At 38.2% G+C, this 25,952-nt stretch overlaps 1 protein-coding gene across 1 annotated transcript in view; it reads right to left on the bottom strand.

The window, feature by feature from the left end:
- Positions 1-12,191, bottom strand: part of LOC150086500 (dynein axonemal heavy chain 3-like) — a 544,757-nt gene extending 532,566 nt beyond the window's left edge. Inside the window, exons 1-2 of the mRNA XM_090372184.1 lie at positions 12,090-12,191; positions 1,895-2,045 (exon numbers count right to left, since the gene is read on the bottom strand). Of these exons, the coding sequence (XP_090228310.1) occupies positions 1,895-2,041 (147 nt within the window). The 5' untranslated portion in view covers positions 2,042-2,045; positions 12,090-12,191. The remainder of the gene's footprint in view (positions 1-1,894; positions 2,046-12,089) is intronic.
- Between the last annotated feature and the right edge of the window lie 13,761 nt (positions 12,192-25,952).

The raw sequence follows: 25,952 nt of genomic DNA, 5'->3' as shown, positions 1-25,952 counted from the left end.
ATTGTTAACCCCTGGCCACTGTGCCGTGATGGGCTGTTGCAACTACTATTATGTAAATTATCATTCTAAGCAATAAAGATTCTTCTCCTTCTATTTCAGAAGTAATTTCACATGGGTATAAAGTGAAGAATGTAAGAAGCACCTGCACATCCTTTTTTTGCTAGTCAGTAAAATGCAACACACAGTCATTTGCTAGTCAGTACAATGCAACACACTATAAAAGCAACTTGTTAAAGGAACAAAATGTCATAGTAGTAGCAGTAGTAGTGGCATGTGATGCAAGAAAGCAAGTGTATGAAAATGCCAGTCCAATTCCTCCTTAAATTTATTCAACCTATCAACTTCCACAACGACAGATGGAAGTTTGTTCCAGCAATTAACCACCTGCTGGCTAAAGGAAAATTTCCGCACATCTATTCTACATCTGTCCTTTCTTAATTTGAATTTATGCCCCCTTAGGTTCGTAATCTGAACAAGTGGAAGGATCCCATAAGAATTCAGTGTGCTCAACCCATTCAAGGCCTTATACACCTCAATCAGATCACCGCACAGGTGCCTAGTCTCCAGCCACTGCAATTTGCAGAGCTTAAGCCTCTCTTGGTAAGAGGGTCCTTTCATTCCCCTCACCAATCTTGTTACCCTTCTCTGTACACGCTCAAGCAAATCTACATCCTTCCTAAAATGAGGCCTCTAGACCTGTACGCAATACTCAAGGCATGGCCTGACCATTGCCTTATACAGAGGGACAATCACCTCCTTTTCCCTGCTAGCAAAATTCCTACATATCATTGACAAAACCCCATGAATTTGACAAGCAATTCTTACAGTGAATTAACAAATCATTTAATTTAACAAAACATTTTGACTTTATTAGTAAAATAAATAAAGTCAAAAATGTATCATATTTGCAGTTACTGTTAATATAACAGTAACTGCAAAACTAGAAACAGCAATAACATGCTTATATTTTGTTTATTGTGGTAGTCAATTTTTATAAGCTATTTTTAGTACTTTTAGTGAAATGTTTATCTCATTTCACTCCTGTCTAAATTTCTCTAATTATTTTGCCAGTGACTGGGGCCAGTTTTACGTGAAACACCCTGTATAAATATACCAGTATTTATTTATAAGAACAAAAATATGTATTCTTTTATGAATTATATACATTGTTGTATTTCTATTAGGCAAAGTGCAGCAACACTCTAAAGCACAGCTCCTGGGTGACCATACCAGTTGCCTGATGTCAAATCTAGTTCTATACCAGATATAATTGTCTCCCATATTTTTATTTTAAAAATTACTGTTTGTATACAATAACTATAAACAAGAGTTTGGAAACCATTCATGTTAATTATTTATGTTATGGTAAAATATTACTGCAGAAATTATTATAACATCTTCCTAAAAACTTTTCATTCTCAGTGGTTGCAGCCATCAATTGCAATCAAGCAGGTAGAAATGAGGCTTCTAAGAAATCAAAATGTTTGGATATTTCATGGGGTGTTGTGAGGGCTATGCAAAAACTCTTCAAGGGCCAGACATGGTCTACAAGGTAAACACCACTACAGTAACACATCAAAATACAATAATGGAAAATAGTACAGAGCTTACACTTAATGTTCAATAAATAAAACAAATTTTCAAATACAAATATGTTATTGTGACACTAGTAATTTTCTAATGTATTTACTTAATAATTACATATATTATAAACATATAATAATTATAAACCAATGATTATCATAAACAGGGTCATTAATAATCAAAATAATCATTGAGTGTAATTATTAAAATTATGATATCGACCTTTCTTACCTAGTTGAGAGATTTTTCCATTGTTAATTGCTATTCCAAATTAATGGCAAATAAAATTTATTTTAGCAATATAACATACCTCTCGTCCAGTTAAAAACGATGATGAAGTTGCCTGAAAGTAGGAAGATGATGATGATGATGACTGCAGGCAGGATGCTGATGATGTAACTGGTGGTAAATTTGGAACTCCACTCATTTTTCTACTATATCTTCTTTCAGAACCCATTGCACTAAGAAGATAAAAATATGTTTTGTTACTTTCAAGAGGAAAAATTTATAAAAAAATTATTAAAAAATCCATGAAAAAAATTATACAAAAATAAATCACAAGGCATAGTATGTTGCTATAATATGGTTAGTTCACTTAAATTTGATTTAAATTATGTAATAAAGAATGAGCAACAATGGTCTTGAGAAATTTATTTTTGTTATAATTTTCTTTCTAAACATACTTTCAAACTTAAATCTGATTTTTTTAATGCTTTAAGGCACTTTAAATTTTTATTGGAATAACAGAAAAAGATCTGTTGAAGAAAGAATACAAATAGGAAAGTAATGTGTAAAAGATGAAAGTGATAAATTATACATGGGAACAGATGAAGGCAAATATTACTCCAGTATCCAAAAAAGATAGTTTCTAGAATGGCATAAACTTTTTTAATAATAAGGGTAGTGAGCAGAGGTACACTGGAAGATCCCCAATTAGTTTCCAATTAAGGCAAGCATTTACATTTTTCCTAAGGAAGGAACTAATGGTCAGTTTTGTCAGGGGACTCTCCACCTCAAAATTTTGTGTATGGGGATAAATTCTCTGCTAGATCAGTAGGGTGGCAAATCTTGCAAGATGTAGATCAATGTGGTAGATCAAGGACAATTACAATAGAATTATTATTGACAGTCTATGAGATTCCTTTCTACGAATTTAACAAAAGTTTATTTAGAAACTTCCAGTGAAATAAAGATATTAAGAACCCCTATAAGAAAGGCCTTAAGCCCTGTACACCAGATTAGTCCAGGTTTTGGACTTATCAATATCAATGATTTTGATATTTAAATTTAAAAATAAATAATTATTCTGTAGTCAGTACGATAGTAGTATTCATAAAGACAAATTGGTACAAAAAAGAAAGATTATTTAATAACAGCCTAGAAAAAAAAAAAAGTTATCTGATTTCATCCAGGTGACTTATTTCTTTTTCCTTTTTAAAGATAGGTGAAACATTTTGTTAAATTTAATTAAGCTCTCTAGTTCTACAAGATTAGATGGTTAATTGTGTCATCAGTAATAACCATTTGATTGAAAGGAAATTTTCTTATACTGTATCTAGCCTACAACTATCTGTCCTTCACTTAAGTACATATCATTTAGTTTATATCAACTGTGAAAAAAAAAAAAAAAAAAAAAATCCCTATTTAATTTAGCCAAGCCTGATAAATAAAATACTCATAAAAATTTTACAACCTACAAAACTAAAGTTTGCTTGTCTCAATAGAGAATACTTCTTTAAACCAGTACCTTAACTTACTGCTTTTCAATTGTACTAAAATATAAAATACAGTAGGTAGGTTCTAGATAAAGGTAGAATTTACTTTTTGTGGGGGGGGAGGACTTGATTTTGAAATGGGTTTTCTGGACTTATACAGAACATTCCTTAATAGCACAATTCCTGTACATCATTGATACACCTGGCAGTTTGTCTGCACTGTTGAGAGAAATTCATGGGGAATTGTTGTTGAGGAAGGAACATCACCTGAGGAAATGCTTAGACCCAGATGTGGCCCAAGCTGTTTTGACACTCCTGGTATATGAATTTTATATTATCAGTCTGACGAACGCTAACTGAACTGCATGAAATGGACAAACACTAAAGTTAAAAATAAATTTGATAAAATAAATGTGACAATAATTTTTTAAAAAACTACATGTGCCATAAAAGCCACAATAAGTGAGAATATTTACAATGAAAACTAATATATAAATTAAACTTAAATAAATAACTACTGTTATCGCAATTTACTAAATATATCAATGTTTAAATTTTAAATATTAGTATAGTCAGTAAATTGCAGACTTAATACTAATTTTCAAATGTAGTAAACTGCCGTGCAAAATAAAAAAAAAAATTGTGTGCCTAGCATGCATAGCAGAAGTTAAGTGAAACTTCTTTAGGTGAAAATTTATCACTTAACCAAGAATCCGTATTGACTGTATGGTGATGAGAGAGCCATGACAGCTGTTACAAGCTGACATTTGACTTACATCCTCATTTGGAAATGCTTTTTGAAGAAGAGTGTCATTTGGAGCTGCTACAATCTTCACATCATTCTTGAACCAAAGCCAATCACATATGGAACAGACTAAACCAAAATCATTATCCAGGAAGGTATGTTTAAACTGTGCGTGGATGCTTTGGTGTTTTTTAAAATCCTGTTGCTGCTCCGGCTGTGTATTACGCATTGAACGATTTAATGGAGTACTTCTGGCAGTCGGTTTTGACTTCTTCGCTTTTTTGTTTAAGACTAGGCTTCGAGGACTCTTCATCATTTTAATTGCGGTATCACCTCCCGTGACTCCTTCTTCTAAATTCACTTCTAACATTCCTGGGGAGATGTAAGGCTCTAAAGATGTGGATGGACATTCTCCAGCTTCTTTTTGTTCAACTCATTGCATGCTGCAATTTTTTCTGCTGTAGAAATACTTTTGATCTCTCCTTTGTACTCCATGGAGTGGTTTTGGTGGTTGCATTGCACATGCTCTATATGCCTTAAATGCTCACTATTAGTCTTTGACATGTTGAATTATAATTATTTTCCATTTTTTATTAAATACGTTGGAGAATGATGAAAGAAACATGACACAATCAGTAGGGGTACTGCTTGGGTCATGCGTCACTCGTGCCTGGTACTGAGTGGCACAATGGTGGGAGGATGAATCATTTCATGTTACATTTTCTTGGCAATTTTTGTCAATCCACTGATGAATACAGTACATGCTCTATAGTCTATACGCCTTACAACACACACACATACTACAGTGACAGTGAATCAATTACAGTGTAATTGACAGTGAATGTCACTGTAATTACTGTAATGACAGTGAACCACTACATTGGTTCAATGTCCGATCAAATCATTTTACGGTGGATACTCCATAACAAAATACCGTTCACTATATGATATGTAGTAAGCGCCGGTCATTGTGAACTGAATTGAATTTTAATTCAATTCAATTTGTTTTACAAAATGAATTTTAATTCTATTAACAGCGATTCTAATAAGCAAAAATAGGAGGAATATTATCCACAGGCTATAAAAGTAAAGATATAAAGCTCAGATTTGCACTTTATTACCTTAATTAAATGATAAATTAACAAAATTAAATGATACCTCAAAACAGGAAGAATATTTTCCACAGGTTAACAAATGAAAAAAAAGAAAGGAAGGCAAAAGTCAATTACACCCGGTGTTCCCCGCTGGTAACCCTCAGGTGCCTCCATAGCCTAGTGGGCAGGAGCAGCAGTCATAACACACACTTCTTGATTAGACTGGGGTTCAAGCCCATGACCACCAAATACGGAGGATGCAGAAAGGTCAGGGAATGACCACCGCATATCCCCGGAGCAACATGGCCCTAGTTGCTAATGCTCCTAAAAACCAAATAACAAACAAACAACAACAAACTGGTAACCCGCCCAACAGAGCCTAATGCTGCTTAACTTCAGCAATTACACAAGAACTGGGGCATTTAGCCTAGAATGATAGCTGGCTGTTCAGACATCTTTTAATGTGTTTACTTATGGTAACGGTCATATTTTCATTGCATTTTTTGTCAATTCACGAACGCAAGTTACTCCCATCTGAAAACTGCCTGGACAGGTCTAAAGAAGTTTCATTTCAAAAGAAAAATGTGTAGTAGTGGCAAATAATGCAAGAAAGCAACTGTATATAGCATCAGCCAAAAAATAAACACTATAGACTTCACCCATCCATATGTTCCAAGAATTTGCCTAGTTCTTCCTTGAATTTATTCAAACCATCCATTTCCGTAACAATGGAAGAAAGCCTGTTCCAACAATCAAATACTTGCTGGCTGAAGGCAAACTTCCACACATCTATCCTTCAACAATCCTTCCTTAACTTAAATTTATGCCCTCATGTGTGTAGTCTCAGCAGGAGGAAGGCTCATGTCTGGTGAGTATGAGCTTAGCACACCCAGGGTCCTGAGCTGGATATCATCATTCTTCTCTTTCTTAGTGATTCCCTTCTACTCTCTCTCTCTCTCTCTCTCTCTCTCTCTCTCTCTCTCTCTCTCAGGGTAACTCGGAAATTTTTTTTGGCTGGTGCAGCATAAGCCTCAGGCTTCCTTGCACTAAGTGGCTAGTAATAATAATAATAATGCCATTCACATTCAACTTACTCAATGCACTCAAGGTCTAAAACACCTCAATTATATCACCCCATAGGTGCCTAGTCTCCAGATGCTGCAATTTGCAAAACTGAAGCCTTTCTAGGTAAGAGCACCCTTTTGTTCCCTCCACCAATCTAGCTGCTTCTCTACACCTGTTCCAGTAGATCTAGATCCTTCCTAAAGTAAGGCCACCAGACATGTATACAATACTCTAGATGTGGCCTAACCATAGCCTTGTACAAATGGATAATCACCTCCTTATCTCTACTAGCAAAGTTTCCTGGCAGCATGTCTGCACTGCTCAGAGAATTTCATATCTAACTGCACAATTGCCACTAGGACTTTTTCATTTTCTACCCTGAGTGTAGCACCACACAGCTGATAAGTTACTCTGAGATTACTGTTATCCATATTAGCATTAGCATTAGCATTAGTAGAGGCATTTGATGCAAGAAAGCAAGCTTATGCAGCATCAGCCAAAAAAAAAAAAAAAAAAACCACTTCCACTTCACCCCTCTGTTCGTTCAAAATACCTGTCCAGCTGAGCCTTAAACTTATTTAGGCTATCAACCTCCACCACAAGGGATGGAAGTCTGTTCCACCAACCAACCACCCGCTGGCTAAACGCAAATTTCCGCACGTCTATCCTACATCTGTCTTTCCTCAATTTGAATTTATGCCCTCTCAGGTGATTTTTCTGGGCTAGAGGAAGAATCCCATCAGCATTGAGCATGCTTAAACCATTCAAGGCTTTATACACCTCTATCAGATCACCTCGCTGGTGCCTAGTCTCCAGACACTGTAATTTGCAAAACTTAAGCCTTTCTTCGTAAGAGCACCCCTTTGTTCCATTCACTAATCTTGTTGCCCTTCTCTGTACTCGTTCCAGTAGCTCTACATCCTTCTTGAAATGAGGTCTCCAGACCTGTATACAGTACTCTAGGTGTGGCCTGACCATTGCCTTATACAATGGAATAATCACCTCCTTATCCCTGCTGGAAAAATTCCTGTATATCATTGACAATACTCCATGAGCTACTCTTGCAGCCCGTCTGCACTGCTCAGAGAACTTCATATCTGCCTGCACAACCACCCCAAAGTCCCTTTCATTCTCTACCACTGTCAGTGTAGTACCACAGAGTTGATACGTTGCTCTGGGGTTGCTGTTTCCCATGTGTAGTACTTTACATTTATCAATGTTAAACTTCATTTGCCACCTCTCAGCACATCTGCTCAACCTTTCCAGATCCTGTTGCAGCAGCATAGTGTCAGTAGTGTCCTTGACAACCCTGCCAACCTTTGTATCGTCTGCAAACTTGGACATTAAGCCTGATATACCATCATCAATATCATTTATAAATACAGAAAACAATAATGGACCCAACACTGAGCCCTGAGGGACTCCACTAATAACATCAGTCCACGATGAGCAGTGTCCATTGATTACCACTCTCTGTCTTCTCCCCCTCAACCACCCCTTTATCCATAGCAGCAATTTGCCTCCAATGTCACACTGCTCCAATTTGTGTAGCAGTCTTCCATGTGCAACAGTATCAAAAGCCTTTCTAAGATCCAAGTATATAATATCAAAGTTATTCCCTGCATCCAGTTCTTTTGTGACTGCATCATAGTATCCAATCAAATTGGTCAGGCAAGACTTCCCCTTAACAAAACCATGCTGTGTCTGAGCTATAACTGAAGTCTTGTCTAAATGATCCTGCAGTGCTTCTTTAACCAGTGCCTCCATTAATTTTCCTGGAACAGAAGTTAAGCTCACAGGTCTATAATTACTTGTGTCAGCCTTTGATCCTCCTTTGTGAATTGGGGTCACATTTGCACATTTCCAGTCTATGGGTACCTCCCCTGAGTCCAAGGAAGCTCTCATAATTATGGCTAAGGGTTTGCTTACTTCCTTTGCTGCTTCCTTTAATATAACTGGATAGATCCCATCCACCCCGGGTGCCTTTCTTGTGTTTATCTTCAACAGTTTCTCCTCCACTTTACTCCCAGTTATTTCAAGATTCTGTAGCTTACTGCTAGAGTTGAGTACACCTCTGGCATTCCCCTCGCTGAATAACTCCTCATGTGTGAATGTCGATGCAAAATATTCATTTAGTTTGTTAGCTACCTGAGCAGGATCATCAACAATTGACCCATCAATATCAAGTGGACCAATCTGATTCATCCCCTTCCTTCTAGAGTTTACATAAGTAAAGAACTCTTTGCTGTTTTTCTTTGCATCCCTTGCCAAGGATTTCTCGTAATCTGCCTTCGCCTGCCTAACCTCCTTTGTAACTTGGTTGCATATCAACTTGTATCTATCATAGGCTTCTGTGTCATGTGTTAATTTGTATGTATCCCATGCATTTTTCGTCTCTGCCATATGCCTCATTAGTTCATCTGACATCCATTTTGGCCTAAACCTTGAACAATATTTCTTAGTTGGTATGTAAAGCCTAGTAGCTTCCAAGATAAGTTCTTTGAATGCTTCCCATTTTGAATTTGCTGTTGGTAACATCATCAGTTGGTCCCACTGTATAGAATTTAAATACTGTCTCAGTCCATCGTAGTCGCCTTTACGGAAGCAATAACCCTTCCCTTTACCCCTAATTGTAGTTACCTCTTTGAGTAAATCCCACTTCAGCACACTGTGATCACTGCCACCTAGTGGTTCATTTATCTGCAGATTCTTAATGCATGAAGAATCACTGCTGATAATCAAATCAAGAGTATTACTCCCTCTAGTTGCCTCCCAAACATGCTGATGTAGAAAACAATCATCCAATAAATCCACAAAAGTCCTGCTAGTGTGTGAGTAACCAGCCCCCAAATTCCAGTCAATATCTGGGAAATTAAAATCTCCCATTATAAGACACTCTGATTTACTGGCCCACTCTATTTCCCTGTACAGTTCCTTATTATACTCATCAGAGTCATTAGGCCTATAGCACACTCCTACTCTCAATTTTGATCTCCCAATGTTTATGTCACACCAAACTGACTCCACACTGCACTGTCCAGCGATGTCGACTGGCTTCACTTCCTTTGTTTTTATGTGTTTCTTAACTAATAACATAACCCCTCCTCCCTTCATATCCTGTCTATCCTTTCTGTAGACGTTGTACTCCCCAAATTGCAGTTCTGCATCCCTTATATCTGTGTGACACCACGTCTCTGATATCCCAACAATATCTGCCTTCGATGTTTTGAGCAATACCTCAAATTCATCAAATTTATTTACTAAACTCCTAGCATTGGTGTACACGCAAGTATACCTGCACCTGTTTCTATTCTTAGCTACCCTAACACAACCCATGTGTTTACTTGTACCGCAATGGCTCCCAGCAGTCTCTGAAATACCATGCATCTTGTTTTTCAGGCTTCTGCTCATTCTAGTAGAAGCAGTGCAAGAATCTCTTTCACCTCTGCCAGTGGCTACTGTCAATCTATTGGTCTTTGTCTCCCCCCAAGCTAGCAGTTTTCCGACCCACCTAACACTGCCTCGAAATATGCAATAATTTGCATTTGTCAATTGTTAAACATTAATTGTTAAGCATTTGTTAAACTTTAACTGCCATTTTTCTAGATCATGTTGCAGTAGCATGCCATCATTACTGTCATTAACTACCCTGTCAACTTTAATATCATCTGAAAACGTTGACATTAAGCCTGATATACCTTCATCAATATCATTAATAAATATTGAAAACAACAATGGGCCCAACACTGAACCCTGGGGGACCTCCACTGATAAAATTAGTCTATGAAGAATAGTGCCCATTGATAACTACTCTCTGTCTTCTTCCACTTAACCATCCCTTCATCCATAACAGTAACTTGTCCATAATGCTACATTTCTCCTCCAGTTTATACAGACAGCAGTCTTTTATGTAAAACAGTATCAAAAGTCTTCCTGAAATCTAAGTATATGATATCAAAATTATTTTTTGCATATGGTTCCTTGGTCACTGCACCATAGTAATCTATCAGATATGTTAAACAAGACCACCCCTTAACAAATCCATGCTGTGACTGCATTATAATTTCATTCCTGTTTATGTTCGAAGACAGTGATGGAATGCTATTATACAAGTTTAAAATCTCTAAGATTATGATACTGAACCTATGTGTTGTCTTTGTATCATACTACAGATAAGCAATACTTCTCATAAGAGAAGTATATTACCACTTATAATGTGGTGTGGTGTGGTCTTGCAGCCATTTCAGTGGTTTCTCACCACATTATCAGAGGGTAGCCAAGTATTACATAAATTTAGTCTCTGATAACCAGTAATAAATTAAATTAAGTTACATAATGAAAAATCAATGCTTAGTGTAATTAAGTTTTCTTCTTGCTATATGGCAGAAATTTTCCCTCAGCAAGTATCTATAATTACAAACAGATAGGGGTTGAAGGTAGGTCCCAGGTAGAGGCTGAAGGAACTCTAGCTCCTCCTCCTTATGATACAAATAAGTGTGAATTTGTGGAATAATGTGTATTTTTTACTGCTACATAATGATTAACACTTGATTTCCCAGAACACTGAACTGGTCCTCTCTCCTTCAGAAAATCCTGAGACTAACAAGTTAAAATTTGGATTTCTCAAACTTAAACTAGTGTTCTCGTTCCTTTAAAATTCAATGTACATATAAAGTCTAAATATTCTGGAAATCTAAATAAGTATAATATAATGATTGGGAATCTGGTGTAATATTTCTGGAATTTTTGATAAAAAAATGTAAAAAGTGTTACAAATTTTTATATGAAGAGAAATAAAACTCAGTCACATATAATTTTTAATACATATTATTTGCATCGATATTTTAAAAAGTACATATATTAATGGAATGTGCATTTCAGGTTTGAAATTAATGTTAAAAACCCTTCTGCAAAAAAGAAGGGCCTTTAGTAGGGTCCCAATCTATAAAGATTTATTTTTCTTTTATTCTTTAGTAATCTTTTTTTTTTTTTTCAATTGTACATCAGATATTAGAGATATTACTACCAAATCAATTGATGTAATTACTTCTAACATTTTTAAAGAATATGGATAGAATTCCACATATTTTTGTATATAGAAATCACAGTATCTGATAGTCTAAAAAATTAAAGCAATTGATAATTTAAGAAGTAAAGAGATTTATAATCTAAAAAAATTAATTAAGATAAACTAAACAAATTGAAATTATTTTAAAAAAATAAAAACAAAATAAAGACAATAAAAGCATTATAATTATATCATCTAGCATGTTTTAAAAACTACACACATACAACTAATCGTGAAAGTTTATTTGTTTGTTCATAAAGTATTAAAGGCATTCAAGTAAGTAATGAACATAAGATATTAAATGTTTAAAGCTTATGGGTGGACTCAACATCTCAAGGATATGTAATGCTGTTAGTGTACCATGTTTTTTTTTTTTTGCTTTTGTTCTGCTATTATTTATAGCAATTGGCTTCCTCAGTCTCTTCAACTTTCTATGGCTGGTATGGAAGCACCTTATTTGCTTAACTGAAATCTTCTTCACTAACCTTTATTTGATTTTTTAAAAAAATAATAAACAAACATAGTTAAATATTAGCCTACTGCCATTCTTAAAGAATACTTATTATTCTTAAAAAAGATACAAATAAGAAAATGCATAAACATTAATCAATTATATTTTTATTTTAAACATAGATGCAATTTGTGAATGGCAATCCAGTCTAATGCCTTAATGCTGTTGTACTATGCTTTTTCTTTTCTTTTTATCTTTTTTTTTTTTTTTTTTTTGGCAATAATTAATTTTTACCATTAATTTCCTTAGAAAGTACAAACACATATGACGACCAGTGTGAAAAAGGTCATAAATTATTTATACTTACCAAAGAGATTAGCAAAATCGTTAGCTAAAGCTAGGCACAAGAATGAAATTATAATGACTTTTTAATATGTCCAGATAATTATTAAATTGTAGCAAAACCACTTAAGGCATCTAAGGCCATATATACATTGTCCTGATGCAAAGAATAGCTTAATAGACCAGACTTAAATTTCGAAATGTAATCCAAACATTTAATTTAATTTAATTTTTTTTTTCGTCAGGCAGACACAACCACTTCAATATTTAGCTCAATATTTAACAATCGACATGACATTCTCAATAATTCAAATAACGCTTACAGTAAAAATATTAACTACAAAAATTACAGTCATCTAAGATTTCGTTACTGGTGAAAGCAGATTGAACGTTATATTTTTAAACCGATTCACCCACGCATCTGGTTTATGTTTTCTGGTTGCTATGGAAACTGAGAATGAAGTGTGGTAGTTTAGTGTGGTGGCGCATAGTGAAATATTTACAAAAACCAAAATACATGTGCACCTGGGAGGGAAAGTTATATGGATTCTTCCTCTCCCAAACAGACCATTCATAAGGATAAAAAAAAAAAAAACTAAAAAAACCTACATAAAAATAATAGGTTAAGGCAGCGGTTCTGATCTTCAGTCCCACCCAAAGACGGGTGTGCACTCCCTGAGTGGAAGCCTGGAATAGCATATAAGTTCTCGTATGTTTTAATGTTACTGAAATCAATCAAATATACAATGGAGAAACCATGATAAAATTCGTGCTTTGTATATTGATCGACATATTAGCCTAGTTTCCCTTACATAACGTGATTAGCATAGGATTAAACGTGTGTACGCTAGGACCTAAACTACCTAAATCAGACATTGGCTGATTCAGGTAGTATGAGATTCATGCACCATATTAATAGTAATACCACATATATGATGAAACAGTTTAAGGAAACTAATAAGGATAGATCTCCAAGAAGCACAATAAAACGTTTTCTGAAAAACGTTGTATTGTGCAGAACTGATAGTCTAATCCGTCGAGTAAAAGACTACAACTTCGCCATACACAGCGAATTTACAAGCTCTACTGGGTATCTGTACTGAACACAAGCATATCCGCTCATCTAAGATATCTAGAAAAATATATGGAGTTGTATGAAACCTTTTGTAGATGAGTATTATTATAGGATCCGATTATATTCAGTCTGAAAAATATATATATTCACATGAATTATGATCATGAAATCACAACTGCCCCAAACTAAATGACCAGTTCTGAACAATTCTCACCCCGAAAAAACAAATAACTCTCATAATGTATTATCATACAGTTTACATGGCTGATGATAAGGTTTTTTTGGTAATAAATCCCACCCCATGCAAGAACAGATCTAACCTCATGAAGATTCCTAGAGCAAATGGGCGTGCCCTACTTCATTTTCCTAAAGCTTTCCAGAGATGATAAGGTGAATTCAGGTGAGACATCTGATTGATATTCAAACTACCCACTTCCACAACAACGGGCAAACAGGCAAATAGACCAGAGAACACGCGCAATTTACAAACAAAATAAATATGGATAGATGTAATCATTTACAGGGGACCCTAATATCATAATTTGGTTTTTTTTTTCTAGAACAACGGATGGAAGCATGTTACAGCAGTCAATCACCTGTTGGCTGAAGGCAAAATTCTGCCCATCAATCCTGCAACGATCATTTCTCAATTTGAATTTATGCCTCATCATGAGTATAGTCATGAGGGTAATTCCATCGGCATTGAGTTTACTCAATCCATTCAGAGCCTCAAACACCTCAATCAATTCTCCTCGGGTGTCTAGTCTTCACACACTGCAATTTGCAGACTCACGCCTTTATTTGTAAAAACACCCCTTTGTTCCCCTCACTCATCTTGTTGCTCTTCTCTGCACCCGCTTCAATAGATCCATATCCTTCTGCAAATGAGGCTTTCAGACCTGTAAGTAGTGCGCACCATTGACCATTGCCTAATTCAACGGGATATTCACCCTCTAATTCTTATTGTAAAAATTCCTGTATGTCATTGACAAAACCACATGAACTATCTTGGCAGCCTGTCTGCACTGATCAGAGAACTTCATAAAATCTTGTTCCACAATTACCCACAGGGTAGTTAATAGTTGAACAGGCTTCCACCTAGTGTTGTAGAGGCAAATGGTCTGAATAAATTTATAAATTTAAGGAAGAATTAGACAACTTATTAAAGAGAATGGACGGGCGATATGAGAAAGTTTATTTATTATTTGTTTATTTTGACTGATGCTACATAAGCTTGCTTTTTGGCATCATTTGCTACTATTAATACTAATGCTAATAGTAATTCACCCACTAGCTATAATCGCCAAATGATGTCTTGCTGATATGGATGGTAATCATCAAGGATATTTTACCTTGATAGGAGGGAGTATATGATGAGAGCCTTGTCGATCAATTCGGCCCTGGAAAGATTGTGCAAGGCTCAAGGGATAGAATTTTTTTCAGCCTGGACTCTACTTGTTAACAGGAGAGACTGCTCCTACAGGGATGGGATACACTTAAATAGAAAGGGTGCAAGAATATTTGCTGATGCTATCGAGGCAGTGTTAGGCGGGTCGGAAAACTGCTAGCTTGGGGGGATTCACAGACTAAAAGGTTAAAAGTAGCTGCAGGCAGAGGTGAAGGTGCTTGCACTACTTCTATTAGAATAAGCAGCGGCGTGGAGCGAGGGGTGTTGGGGGTTTCAGGGACTGATGGCAGTCATCGTGAAACAGGTGAGTATATGGGATGTGTTAGGGTAACTAATAATAAGAATAGGTACATGTATACTTGCATGTATACCAATGCTAGAAGTATAGTAAATAAATTTGATGAATTTGAAGTGATGGTCGACAAAGGCGGATATTGTTGGGATATCAGAGACGTGGTGTCACACAGATACATGTATAAGGAATGCCGAACTGGAATTTGGGGAGTACAATATGTACAGAAAGAACAGACAGGATAGGAAGGGAGGAGGTGTTATGCTGTTAATAAAGAAAAACATAAAATCAAAAGAAGTGCATCCAGTTGATATAGATGAACAGTGCACTGTTGAGTCAGTTTGGTATGACATAAGCACTGCGAAAGCAAAAATAAGAGTAGGAGTGTGTCATAGGCCTAATGACTTGAATGAGTGCAATGAACAATTGTACAGAGAAATAGAGTGGGCTAGTAAATCGGAATGTCTTATAATGGGGGATTTTAACTTCCCAGATATTGACTGGAACTTGTGGGTTGGTCACTCACACACTAGTCAGACTTTTGTGGATTTATTGGATGATTGTTTTCTGCAACAGCATGTTCGACAGGCAACCAGAGAAAGTAATACTCTTGATCTGGTTATCAGCAGTGATCATTCACGTATTAGGAATTTGCAGATAAAAGAACCACTAGGTGGCAGTGATCACAGTGTACTGACGTGGGATTTAATTAAAGATTTAACTACTATCAGGGGTAAAGGAAAGGGTTTTTGCTTCCGTAAAGGCGAGTACAGTGGTCTCCGACAGTTTTTAAATTCTGTACAGTGGGATCAACTGATGATGTTACCAACAGTAAATTCTAATTGGGAAGCATTCAAGGAATTAATCGTGGAAGCTACTAAAAGTTTCATACCTATTAAGAAATATTGTTCAAGGTTTAGGCCTAAATGGTTGTCAAATGAACTAATGAGACTCGTAACAGAGAAGAAAAATGCATGGGATGCATATAAATTATCAAGCGACTCAGAAGCCTATGTCAGATATAAGTAAATCTGTAATCAGGTCACAAAGGAGGCTCGGCAGGCGAAGGCAGATTACGAGAAATCCTTGGCAAAAGATGCTAAGAAAAACAGCAAGGATTTCTTTACTTATATAAACTCTAAAAGGAAGGGGATGAATCTGATTGGTCCACTTGACATCGATGGTTCGACTGTTGATGATCCTGCTCAGATAGCAAACAAACTGAATGAGTATTTTGCATCTACATTCACACGTGAGGAATTATTAAGGTTTGAAAATAGCAGAAGGTTTTCAAATTGTAGCAAGATACTTAATGATTTTGCGATAACCGAGAGCAAAGTGGAAGAGAAATTGTTGAAGTTAAACGTAAGAAAAGCACCTGGGGTGGATGGGATCTATCCAGTTATATTAAAGGAGGCGGCAAAGCAACTAAGCAAACCCTTAGCCATAATTATGAGAGCATCCTTAGACTCAGGGGAGGTTCCCACGGACTGGAGATGTGCAAATGTATCCCCAATTCACAAAGGAGGATGGAAGGGTGACACGAGTAATTACAGACCAGTTAGTTTAACTTCTGTTCAAGGTAAAATAATGGAGTCACTGGTTAAAGATGCATTTCAGGATCATCTAGACAAGACTGCAGCAATAATTCAGACACAGCATGGGTTTGTTAAGGGAAAGTCTTGTCTGACAAATTTGATAGGATATTATGATGTGGTTACAAAGGAACTGGATGCGAAAAATAATTTTGATATCATATATTTGGATTTCAGGAAAGCTTTTGACACTGTTGCGCATGGTAGACTATTGTACAAATTGGAGCAGAATGGTATTAAGGGTAAGTTGCTACAAGGGATAAAAGGATGGTTAAGTGCTAGAAGACAGAGGGTGGTAATCAATGGGTGCTGCTCTTCTTGGACTAATGTTATTAGTGGAGTCCCACAGGGTTCGGTGTTAAGTCCACTGTTGTTTTGTATATTTATCAATGATATTGATGAAGGTATATCAGGCTTAGTGTCGAAGTTTGCAGATGATACAAAGGTTGGCAGGGTTGTTAATGACGGTAATGGCAGTGTGCTACTGCAACAGGATCTAAATAATTTGGGCAGATGGGCTAAGAAGTGGCAACTGAAGTTTAACCTTGATAAATGCAAAGTACTACATATGGGTAGAAGTAACCCCAGAGAAACGTACCAACTGTGTGGTACTCCACTTAAGGTGGTAGAAAATGAAAAAGACCTGGGAGTAATTGTGCAGGTAGATATGAAGTTTTCTGAGCAATGCAGACAGGCTGCCAGGGCAGGTCATGGGGTTTTGTCAATGATATATAGGAATTTTGCTAGCAGGGAAAAGGAGGTGATTATCCCTCTGTATAAGGCAATGGTCAGGGCACGCCTTGAGTACTGCATACAGGTCTGGAGGCCTCATTTTAGGAAGGATGTAGATTTACTTGAGCGTGTACAGAGAAGGGCAACAAGCTTGGTGAGGGAGATGAAGGGATCCTCTTACCAAGAGAGGCTTAAGTTCTGCAAATTGCTGTGGCTGGAGACTAGGCACCTGCGCGGTGATCTGATTGAGGTATATAAGGCCTTGAATGGGTTGAGCACGCTGAATTCTGATGGGTTCCTTCCACTTGTTCAGATTACGAATCTAAGGGGGCATAAATTCAAATTAAGAAAAGACAGATGTAGAATAGATGTGCGGAAATTTTCCTTTAGCCAGCGGGTGGTTAATTGCTGAAACAAACTTCCATCTGTCGTTGTGGAAGTTGATAGGTTGAACAAATTTAAGGAGGAACTGGACAGGCATTTGGAGGGAATGGTGTGATTTTTTTTTTTTTTTTTTTTGGTTAATGCTGCATAAGCTCATACATTTGCTTTCTTGCATCACATGCCACTACTACTACTATTACTACCTCCTTGGACTTACCAGCCTTACCAGACTTACCAGCCCCTAAGAGCTAGCTGTTTTCTATAGACATTATGAAGATCTTGAAATTTGGGATAAACTTCCCACTAGTTGTCGAATTGAAGAGTTTATAAATATAGAGTTAGACAGATTATTGAAGAAATGGGCAAATGAATGTTTTTCTTTATTTTACTCTTTTTTATGGCTGTTGTAGAAACAGCCATAAAAGAACTTTGCTTTTTAAATCATGTTGCCAATACCAAATTACCATTTTTGGCATGTTTAGAGCAATGACCACTTCACTTTTGCATATGTTTGACTATTACACTGCTCGACAAAATCAACAGAACACATAGAAAGCGTGGTGTAACTCGTGCAGCTTGCTATGATGCGTTAGAAAATTTGCTATGGTATTATAGAGCAACGATAGAGAAAAATATGGTCACATGACATCAGTGCGCCTTATGATCCCCTCCAACAGCTGAACAGGTCTGACAGCTGTAAACCATGTTCGTTGTATGGGTGTCTATAAAATTCTGTGGCAATAAATCCTATTCGTCGACCTGCATAGACTTTAGCTCACCAAGTGGCCGAGGAGGTGGCTGCTGGCATGATATGGTCGCAATCCATGTTTGCATAGGCATGAATAATTTGCACAATGTGAAGCTCTGTAATGGTGGATCGATTTCTATTTGATACTCGGAATTTATATGCCGGGATGCCTATTACATCAAATATTCGCCTTCGGCGACAATGTACACAATAAAATATTCATGAGAAACATTTTATTCGATTAATTTTGTCGAGCAGTGTACTGTATTTTGCAAACAACCAGTTATTGCTCCAGATATCTGAAATGGTTTTGTGAAATTCACAGAAAGAGAATAACTCTTTCTGTAAAGTGAGATGCATTCTACATTTTTTTTATTAAAAATTAGTGATGCTGTTGTGGTGTACTCTTGGTAAACTGACTGATTTCCACGTTCCATAGGCTGAATTGCGTTTTGTTTTCAAATATCACAACGGGTATGCATCGTGTGCTGCGAAAAGAAAGGAAAAGAGGGAAGGGAAAGTAAGGGAACTACGAAATATTAAACCGTCAGGCTGCGGGAATGAATGGTGCGGCGTACGCTATCCCTATTAAAAATTAAATTATTATATTAGGCAATAAATATTAAATTATCATATTAAACGCCACTCGAATATTTTTATTCATCTGCCGTGCATTGTGTATTATGTCTCTAAATTGTGTGTGTTCTATGGTGGATTTGCTTGTTTTGCTGGACAAAAAACCCGAGTTTCTGGGGGAAAAACCTTGCTAGCTACACCAGAGAGCGACTAACTCAGCCACGGAATTAAAAAGCACATAAAAGTTCCTCGCTTTAGTGACGGGATTCGAAACCGGGCCTTCTCCACCCGGTGTAGGGAGAAGGGTGACGATACCACTCTGCTACCCACGCAGACACTCTAGCGCTATTGTTAACTCGCCATCTCTCGTTAATATTATTATTATTATTATTATTATTAGTTGTAGTAGTAGCAGTATCCATATGGTGCAAGGAAGCCTGAGGCTTATGCTGCACCAGCCAAAAAAAAAAAAAAAAAAAAAATTCTGAGTTACCCTGAGAGAGAGAAGGAAATCACAAAGAAAGAGAATAATGACGATATCCAGCTCAGGACCCTGGGTGTGCCAAGCCCATACTCACCAGATGTGAGCCCCTGTAAATTAAGCTACCATAATAGGATGTATGCTGGTTGCAGCGTGTGATTAATGGCGTAACTCGCCACAGACAAATGGAGGGCCTCCATTCATGACAGATGACGAGAATCATGGGCATTGCGCAGCATTTCAACATTCATTCGCGGATTGTAATTAAAATGCTGTTCGTACCAATAATGGTCCGCGATGGCGGAGTCAGCGAAATCAGTCCTGCGAACAGTCCTCCCCCCCCCATGCTCAGAGACACATTACATAATCCACGTTCTGACTCACCGATATAAGAAACCCTACAATTCGAGAAAGTGATGCGATAAATCATATTTGCACGATGCAATAGTGGAACAGTCGATTTTACTTTCGACTACACTGACTGTAATTGCGGCCAGGGAGTTGCACACGTCCATTATGGTAACGGCACAACACCCTGGCAAGGCATGCAGAAACGCCTGAATAGTGGGGAATGTAAGAAAGCAATGAGTGGACTGTTCTGGTTACAGTGGGAAATAGACTCGCTACCATAAAGTTGAAACTTATCAATAACGTGAGGAGGTGGTAGCCGCATTTGAATAGATCTGTCCAGATTCCGGCAAACGCAGCCTCCCTGTCCATAGCATAGTACAGGGCGACATGCATGATTGAACAATGCCTTTACTGTGCAACGAAGATGCCTGGAGATGTGCAGATTTTTAGAAATGAACACTGCTACCAGTGCTCATTTCTGTAAATGGTAGCAGTGCATTGCTACCAATTCATTGTTGGTAGCAATGCTCACATCTTAAGAATTATTAGAGATTTTGATATTTTGGAAAGTGAGGTCATGGTTTCTCTGACGTTGTTTCCATGTTCACATCTATTCCAATGCAGCCAGTGATTGATTTCGCTAGACGATTGTTGGACAGGATTTTCATAAGGTTGGGGGGATTAAAACCTTCCTCTTCAATGATGATATTCAGCATGTCATGCCTTGAATATTTGTATGTCTGGTTGTGCGATCGTATTCGGCGATTCCCTATATAGACAGATTCATGGTACCGATATGGGCGCTCTTGTCAGTGTACCCATAGCCAATATCATATTTGCGGGTTAACCCGTTCCTATCAGATTCTGGCGTAGAAATGTTGATGACATATTTACAGTTATTCCTCAGGAATTGGAGACGCTGCTTCTCCAATGCTCCACAACGTCCAGGAGATAGATGTGGACTACAAAAAGTTCATAGAGGACAAATTGTACAGAAGACGCATCATCAGGAACCAGCTTTCGTCTTCAACCGAGTGACTGCCATCGTCTTTTCATGTGTCTTCATTTCACATGTTAATATTAATTTTATATGTAAAATGTGTAATTATACGTTTTATGTCCTAATATATGTTTTAAGTAATTTTTCTTGTATTAGTTATTTAATGTTAATCCCCTAGCATTGTCGCTGTTGTGGGTATTATTGCATCAGGAAATCATGTAACCAATCACTGCCTGCAATAAAGATATTTAATTTAACTCCTAGGCACAATACAATACCCTGGAATTATACATATTACAAAATGCCTGTAACTTCGGTATTGCGTTCCCCATTCCGGTTTTTATTAAAAACTTTCTGTATATACTGTGGATCCTATTTAAATGGATTCACACTCTTGGGACTATAAATTGCGTGTGTTCTGTGGTCAATTTCTTGTTTGCTGGATGAAAAACCCCGAGTTACTGGGAGAAAAAAAAAAGCAAAACAAGCTGCCGTCGCCTGATACCAAATAACTGAGCCACGTTACGAAAAAGCCTCATAAAATTCCTCACGCCTCAATTTGAATCTCGTTGATCATATCATGAACGGGATTCGAATTCAGGTCATTTCCGCCGGCGTGAGGAGGATGGTGATAATACCAACTGTTCTACTCGATTGGGCTTCTACGCTGACGATTTACCATTTTTTTTTTTCGTGCAAATGAGAGTCATTGAAAAGCAACCGGAAAAAGTCGTATCCAAGTTGCATCCTGGCATTGGCCACTGGGTTCAGCTTTACTATCTGCTTTGACTTCGATGACAGAATCACGATCCTTCCTCAGAATTAACACTTGTAGCTTCAAAAGCTACAATTATAGACTTTTATTTTAGGTAATTTTAGGCTCCACTACATCCATCAGCTAAGGACAAATTGTGAAATATTTTGTGACCCTTCCTGAATTTTGTATGGTGCTGATATACGTTAATTGTATTAGTGAGTAAGTCTTGAATGCGCTTGTCTACCCTAAACTTATAATTCCCAAGTATGTTCTGCTAGAGACAATACATTTCGGCTAGATGCAATCCACAGGCCATCCCAACTTCCTCTGGAGCATTTGTGGTTCTTCTGACCACAGCCTATGCTGAAGTAAATGAGTCTTCTCTGTCTCTTTGGTGTAAGCAGTTGTCCTTACCATACACTATAAAATTGAAATCACTGATAAACCATCCCACTCGGATATCAGTTTTTGCGCAAATATTGGAAAACAACTGTAGCATCTACCAGTCTGCTTACCTAAACCTTCTTATTTGCATCCAAGGCCTGTTTACTGACTTGTAAACTACTGTTCACTGAGTGGACAGAAATCATGGGATACCTACCTAGTAACGGGTAGGCCCAGCTTTCGCCTGGATAAGGGCAATCACAGGACAAGGCATCGAGTCCCCTTGTTCACGAAAGCGTTCCACAGGTATTTTCATCCATGCTTGTTGCACCGGTATCCATAATTCTGTCGCATTCCTGGATGGAGGATCAAAAGCTCGAACGGACCTTTCCACAACATTGCAAAGATGCTCCACAGAGTTCGTGCCAGGTGAATGAGGGGAGGCCATTCCACGCTGGTAAAATGTGCGGAATGCTCTTTGAACCATGTTCTAGTCACCACGGCTCTGTGTGGAGACGCATTATCCTGCTGGAAGAGTCCATTGCTCTGTGGGTGCACGATGATCATGAAGGGATGGAGATGGTCTGCAAGAATGCATACGTAACTGGACCGTTCAGAGATGCGTCTAGACGTGCCATAGGTCCCAGCGTGTGTCAGTTGAACACGCTCCAATTCATTACCGACCGTCCGCCTGCCTGAACGTTTCCTGTGTTGACATGACGGGTGCATAGCTTCGATGCACCCGTCATGATATGCACCCTCCCATCCGCTCGAAATAACTGGAAACGGAACTCATCGAACCAGGAGACTCGTCTCCAATCATACAACGTCCAGTGCCGTGCCGGTGTTCTTTCGCCCAATTGATACGTAGAGTCCTGTGTCGTGGTGTTAGCAATGGGACTCTGGTGGGTCGGCGGCTCCGATAACCTATTGTGGCTAATGATTGCCTGATGGTCTTGGTGAAGACATTTCTAGCACCTCCCACGTTGAAATCGGCGGTGATTTGTGCTACTGTAGCTCTGCAATTAGCTGAAACAATGCGAGACAGATGTCGACGGCCACATTCATCCACCACCTTTCTCCACCCACAGCGCTCTCCACGGTGAGATGTTATTCCGGAAATCGCGTATTCCCGACCCTCTTGATACTGTCGCAGAGGGACAGTGCAATTTCTGTAAGACCTCCGTGATATAGTGACCCATGCGTCGGGCATCCACTGTCATCCCTCTTTCAAAGTCAGTTAGCTCACGACATTTATCCATACTGACATCGAATTACCATCTGCGTGGTGCAGCGTACCTATGTACCTGCACAACGATAGGTTCGTCAATTAGCGAGAGGGGTGACAGCGTCGCGTTGCCCAGGAACCAGGTATCCCATGAATTCTGTTCTTTCTGTGTAGATAATGCTGCCCAATCACCTAGGCAACTCCTTACAACCTGGTATGCCCACTACCTAACATGTAACTTTTCCCTTATGAACTGGGGAAAGAGTGCTAAACCTCATTTTATTTACAAGAAACTTTGAGCAGCACACCAAATAGAACGTATTGACTTACTCTCAGTTTATACAGATGATTCAATACCAGAATCATCTGTGAGATCTACTATCCTCTTACACAACAGGGTATCCAAATAAATCCTGCAAGAAAGTAGCACATACACAGCTGGGTTGCATACGATAGAGCTACCTCGGATCACATTGAATTCACCGTTATTATAGGTGTACGGTATGTATGGATTCAGGCTGTAGTGTAGGCTTTGTCATCGCTTGGTATAAAGTCCGCCGTTCTTGAACCATAGACCGATGGAAAACTCTGCTCTTGAGTGACAAATCACGGGAGATGGTGTTTCAGTCTGAAAGTCATGCCCTTCCACGGTGTAGAACGCTACCTGCCTTTCAGTATCGATCTGACAATGAAGTTTGGCGGAGGCAGCGTAATGCATATGATTTGACGTGGGGCTATTGCTTGTTTTGGACAAAACCATTAAAGCTGAAGTTTATTTTTTTTATATTTTTGATTTGGTAGTTGTCGACGCATTGGCTTCTGTGGCCATAATGCGCCTCCCAAAGTTTTTGCAGTACTTTGATCCAAGCCCGAGGCGGGATTCGAACCCGCGACCTTTGGGTTGCCAGACAGGCACTTTACCCACCCGGCTAGCTCGGTCGGCCCTGAAGTTTGTCTAGACGTTTTTTTTTATTTATTTATTTATTTTTATTTATTATTATTATTTTTATATATATATATATATATATATACTTTTTTTATCTTTATTTTTTATTTATTTATTTATTTTTATTTATTTATTTATTTATTTTTATTTTTTTTTTTTTTGGCCCTCCGTGGAAGCTCAGGCTAATCCCAGGGTCGGCCAGCCAGAGTTCTCTTCCCACATACCTGGTCCGGCTCCCAGTGCCAGTGACGGTAACTAGCAGTCTGTGGTGTTCCACAGACCCTAGGCTAAGCGGCCAGATGAACAACATAACCCGCACTAAGCAAACATGAACACACACTAACATATGATATCTGGCCTTGACAGTACTGTACTGTCTTACTTCACAAGAGATTCAAATGCGGAGTTGTGCGAAAGCACCGGTGCCGCCTGTCAAAAAACACTATGTCACTATGTCTTGGGTAGTAATGCATTATCTATGCTGTGGCATCAAGTCAGGAAGGCCTATATCCGTATCAGCAGGACAATGCTCCAGGTCGTATTGCTCGCGTTGTCACGGACTGGTCTGAGGATATGAGTGTCCAAAAGTTAAACTGGCCAGCCCAGAGCACTGATCTCAATTCTATAGAGAACCTAAGGTGAATTGGGTGCATGTTGGGTGCATGTAAAGCAAGACTGCCCCACGAACAGAACTTAACTGGCTGCCTCTTTAATGGTAGAATGAATGAAAATATCCGAGGACATTTCCAATAAATTGATGGAGAGTGATACACGGAGACCACAGGTTGTCGTAAACGCTAAAGGTGTCAGCACACTTTATTAGTTTTCCTGTAAATAAAAGTTATTTGTAGGTATGCAGTTGCCTGGATATTAATGATAAAGCAGCTGGACATGGACATTTTGAAGTCCATGTCTCGTGTAATATGGATATAAGTAACACTTGGGAGCCGTTAACATAATTGCAATTGCCATCGGATTGGAAAGGCATGTACAGTGATTCATCACTCTACAGCAAAGCTTTTCATAATTCCAAAGGCGTATTACCAATAAGTATTATCCTTATAAATAACAAAAAATAATAAAAATATCATATTAGGGTAATCCGAGAACAACGTCTATTATGTCCATAAATCGTTTGTGTTCTCTGGTCTGTTTTCAGTATTTCTGGACGAAAATTTTGAAACTGGAAAAACAAGGCTACCCTTGGGCTGAGAAGACTAACTCTCCCATGATGTAAAAGTTCTTTGCTTCATTTATGGGATTCGAACCCAGACCTTTTCCTAACACGATGTGAAGAGGAAGGTGTTCATCCGTTAACTCATTGACTTTGACTTTCTCGAACTTCTTGTTGATAGTATTCAATGAGGCCATACGGCAGTGACGGAACTGCTATACTTCCAGGTTCACCACCGTGGGAAGGCTCGAGGTGTCGGTGACCCCGGAGGATGGTTTGTTTTGGTTGTTAAATATCACAAGGCAGAATTTATAGTTTTGCCACTGGCTGATGGACTACTGTAAATACTGATCCCTGGGGAGTGGCGTACAGAGTCACCACAAACAAGCTACCCAGAGGAGAGGTTATTACTACTACGCAAACGTCGCAGGGAATCCTAACTACTACATGGGAACAATCAATTCATAACATTTTAGATGCAACCTTCCAAGAACCAGCCACCCCGACTCTTCCGGAGCAGCTCCAAATCGGCACTGATAATAACACATATATGGCAGAACAGGACTTTACCTTGGGGGAACTACAACAGGCCACCAACTTTATTAGAAACAGGAAATTCCCTGGCCCAGATCTACTGGAGCAAGAAATAATAAAAAAAAAAGTGGTAGAAACTACACCGAATCTCCTCTCACCTGACTTAATACCTGTATCAAAACAGGAACCTTTCCGACTAAATGGAAGACAGCGAATATAAAAC

Source organism: Mastigoproctus giganteus, chromosome 4, assembly GCF_048544385.1.
Source record: "Mastigoproctus giganteus isolate SK-2022 chromosome 4, ASM4854438v1, whole genome shotgun sequence".
NCBI classification, from domain to species: Eukaryota; Metazoa; Arthropoda; class Arachnida; order Uropygi; family Thelyphonidae; genus Mastigoproctus; species Mastigoproctus giganteus.
This window is presented reverse-complemented; position numbering and strand designations above follow the sequence as displayed.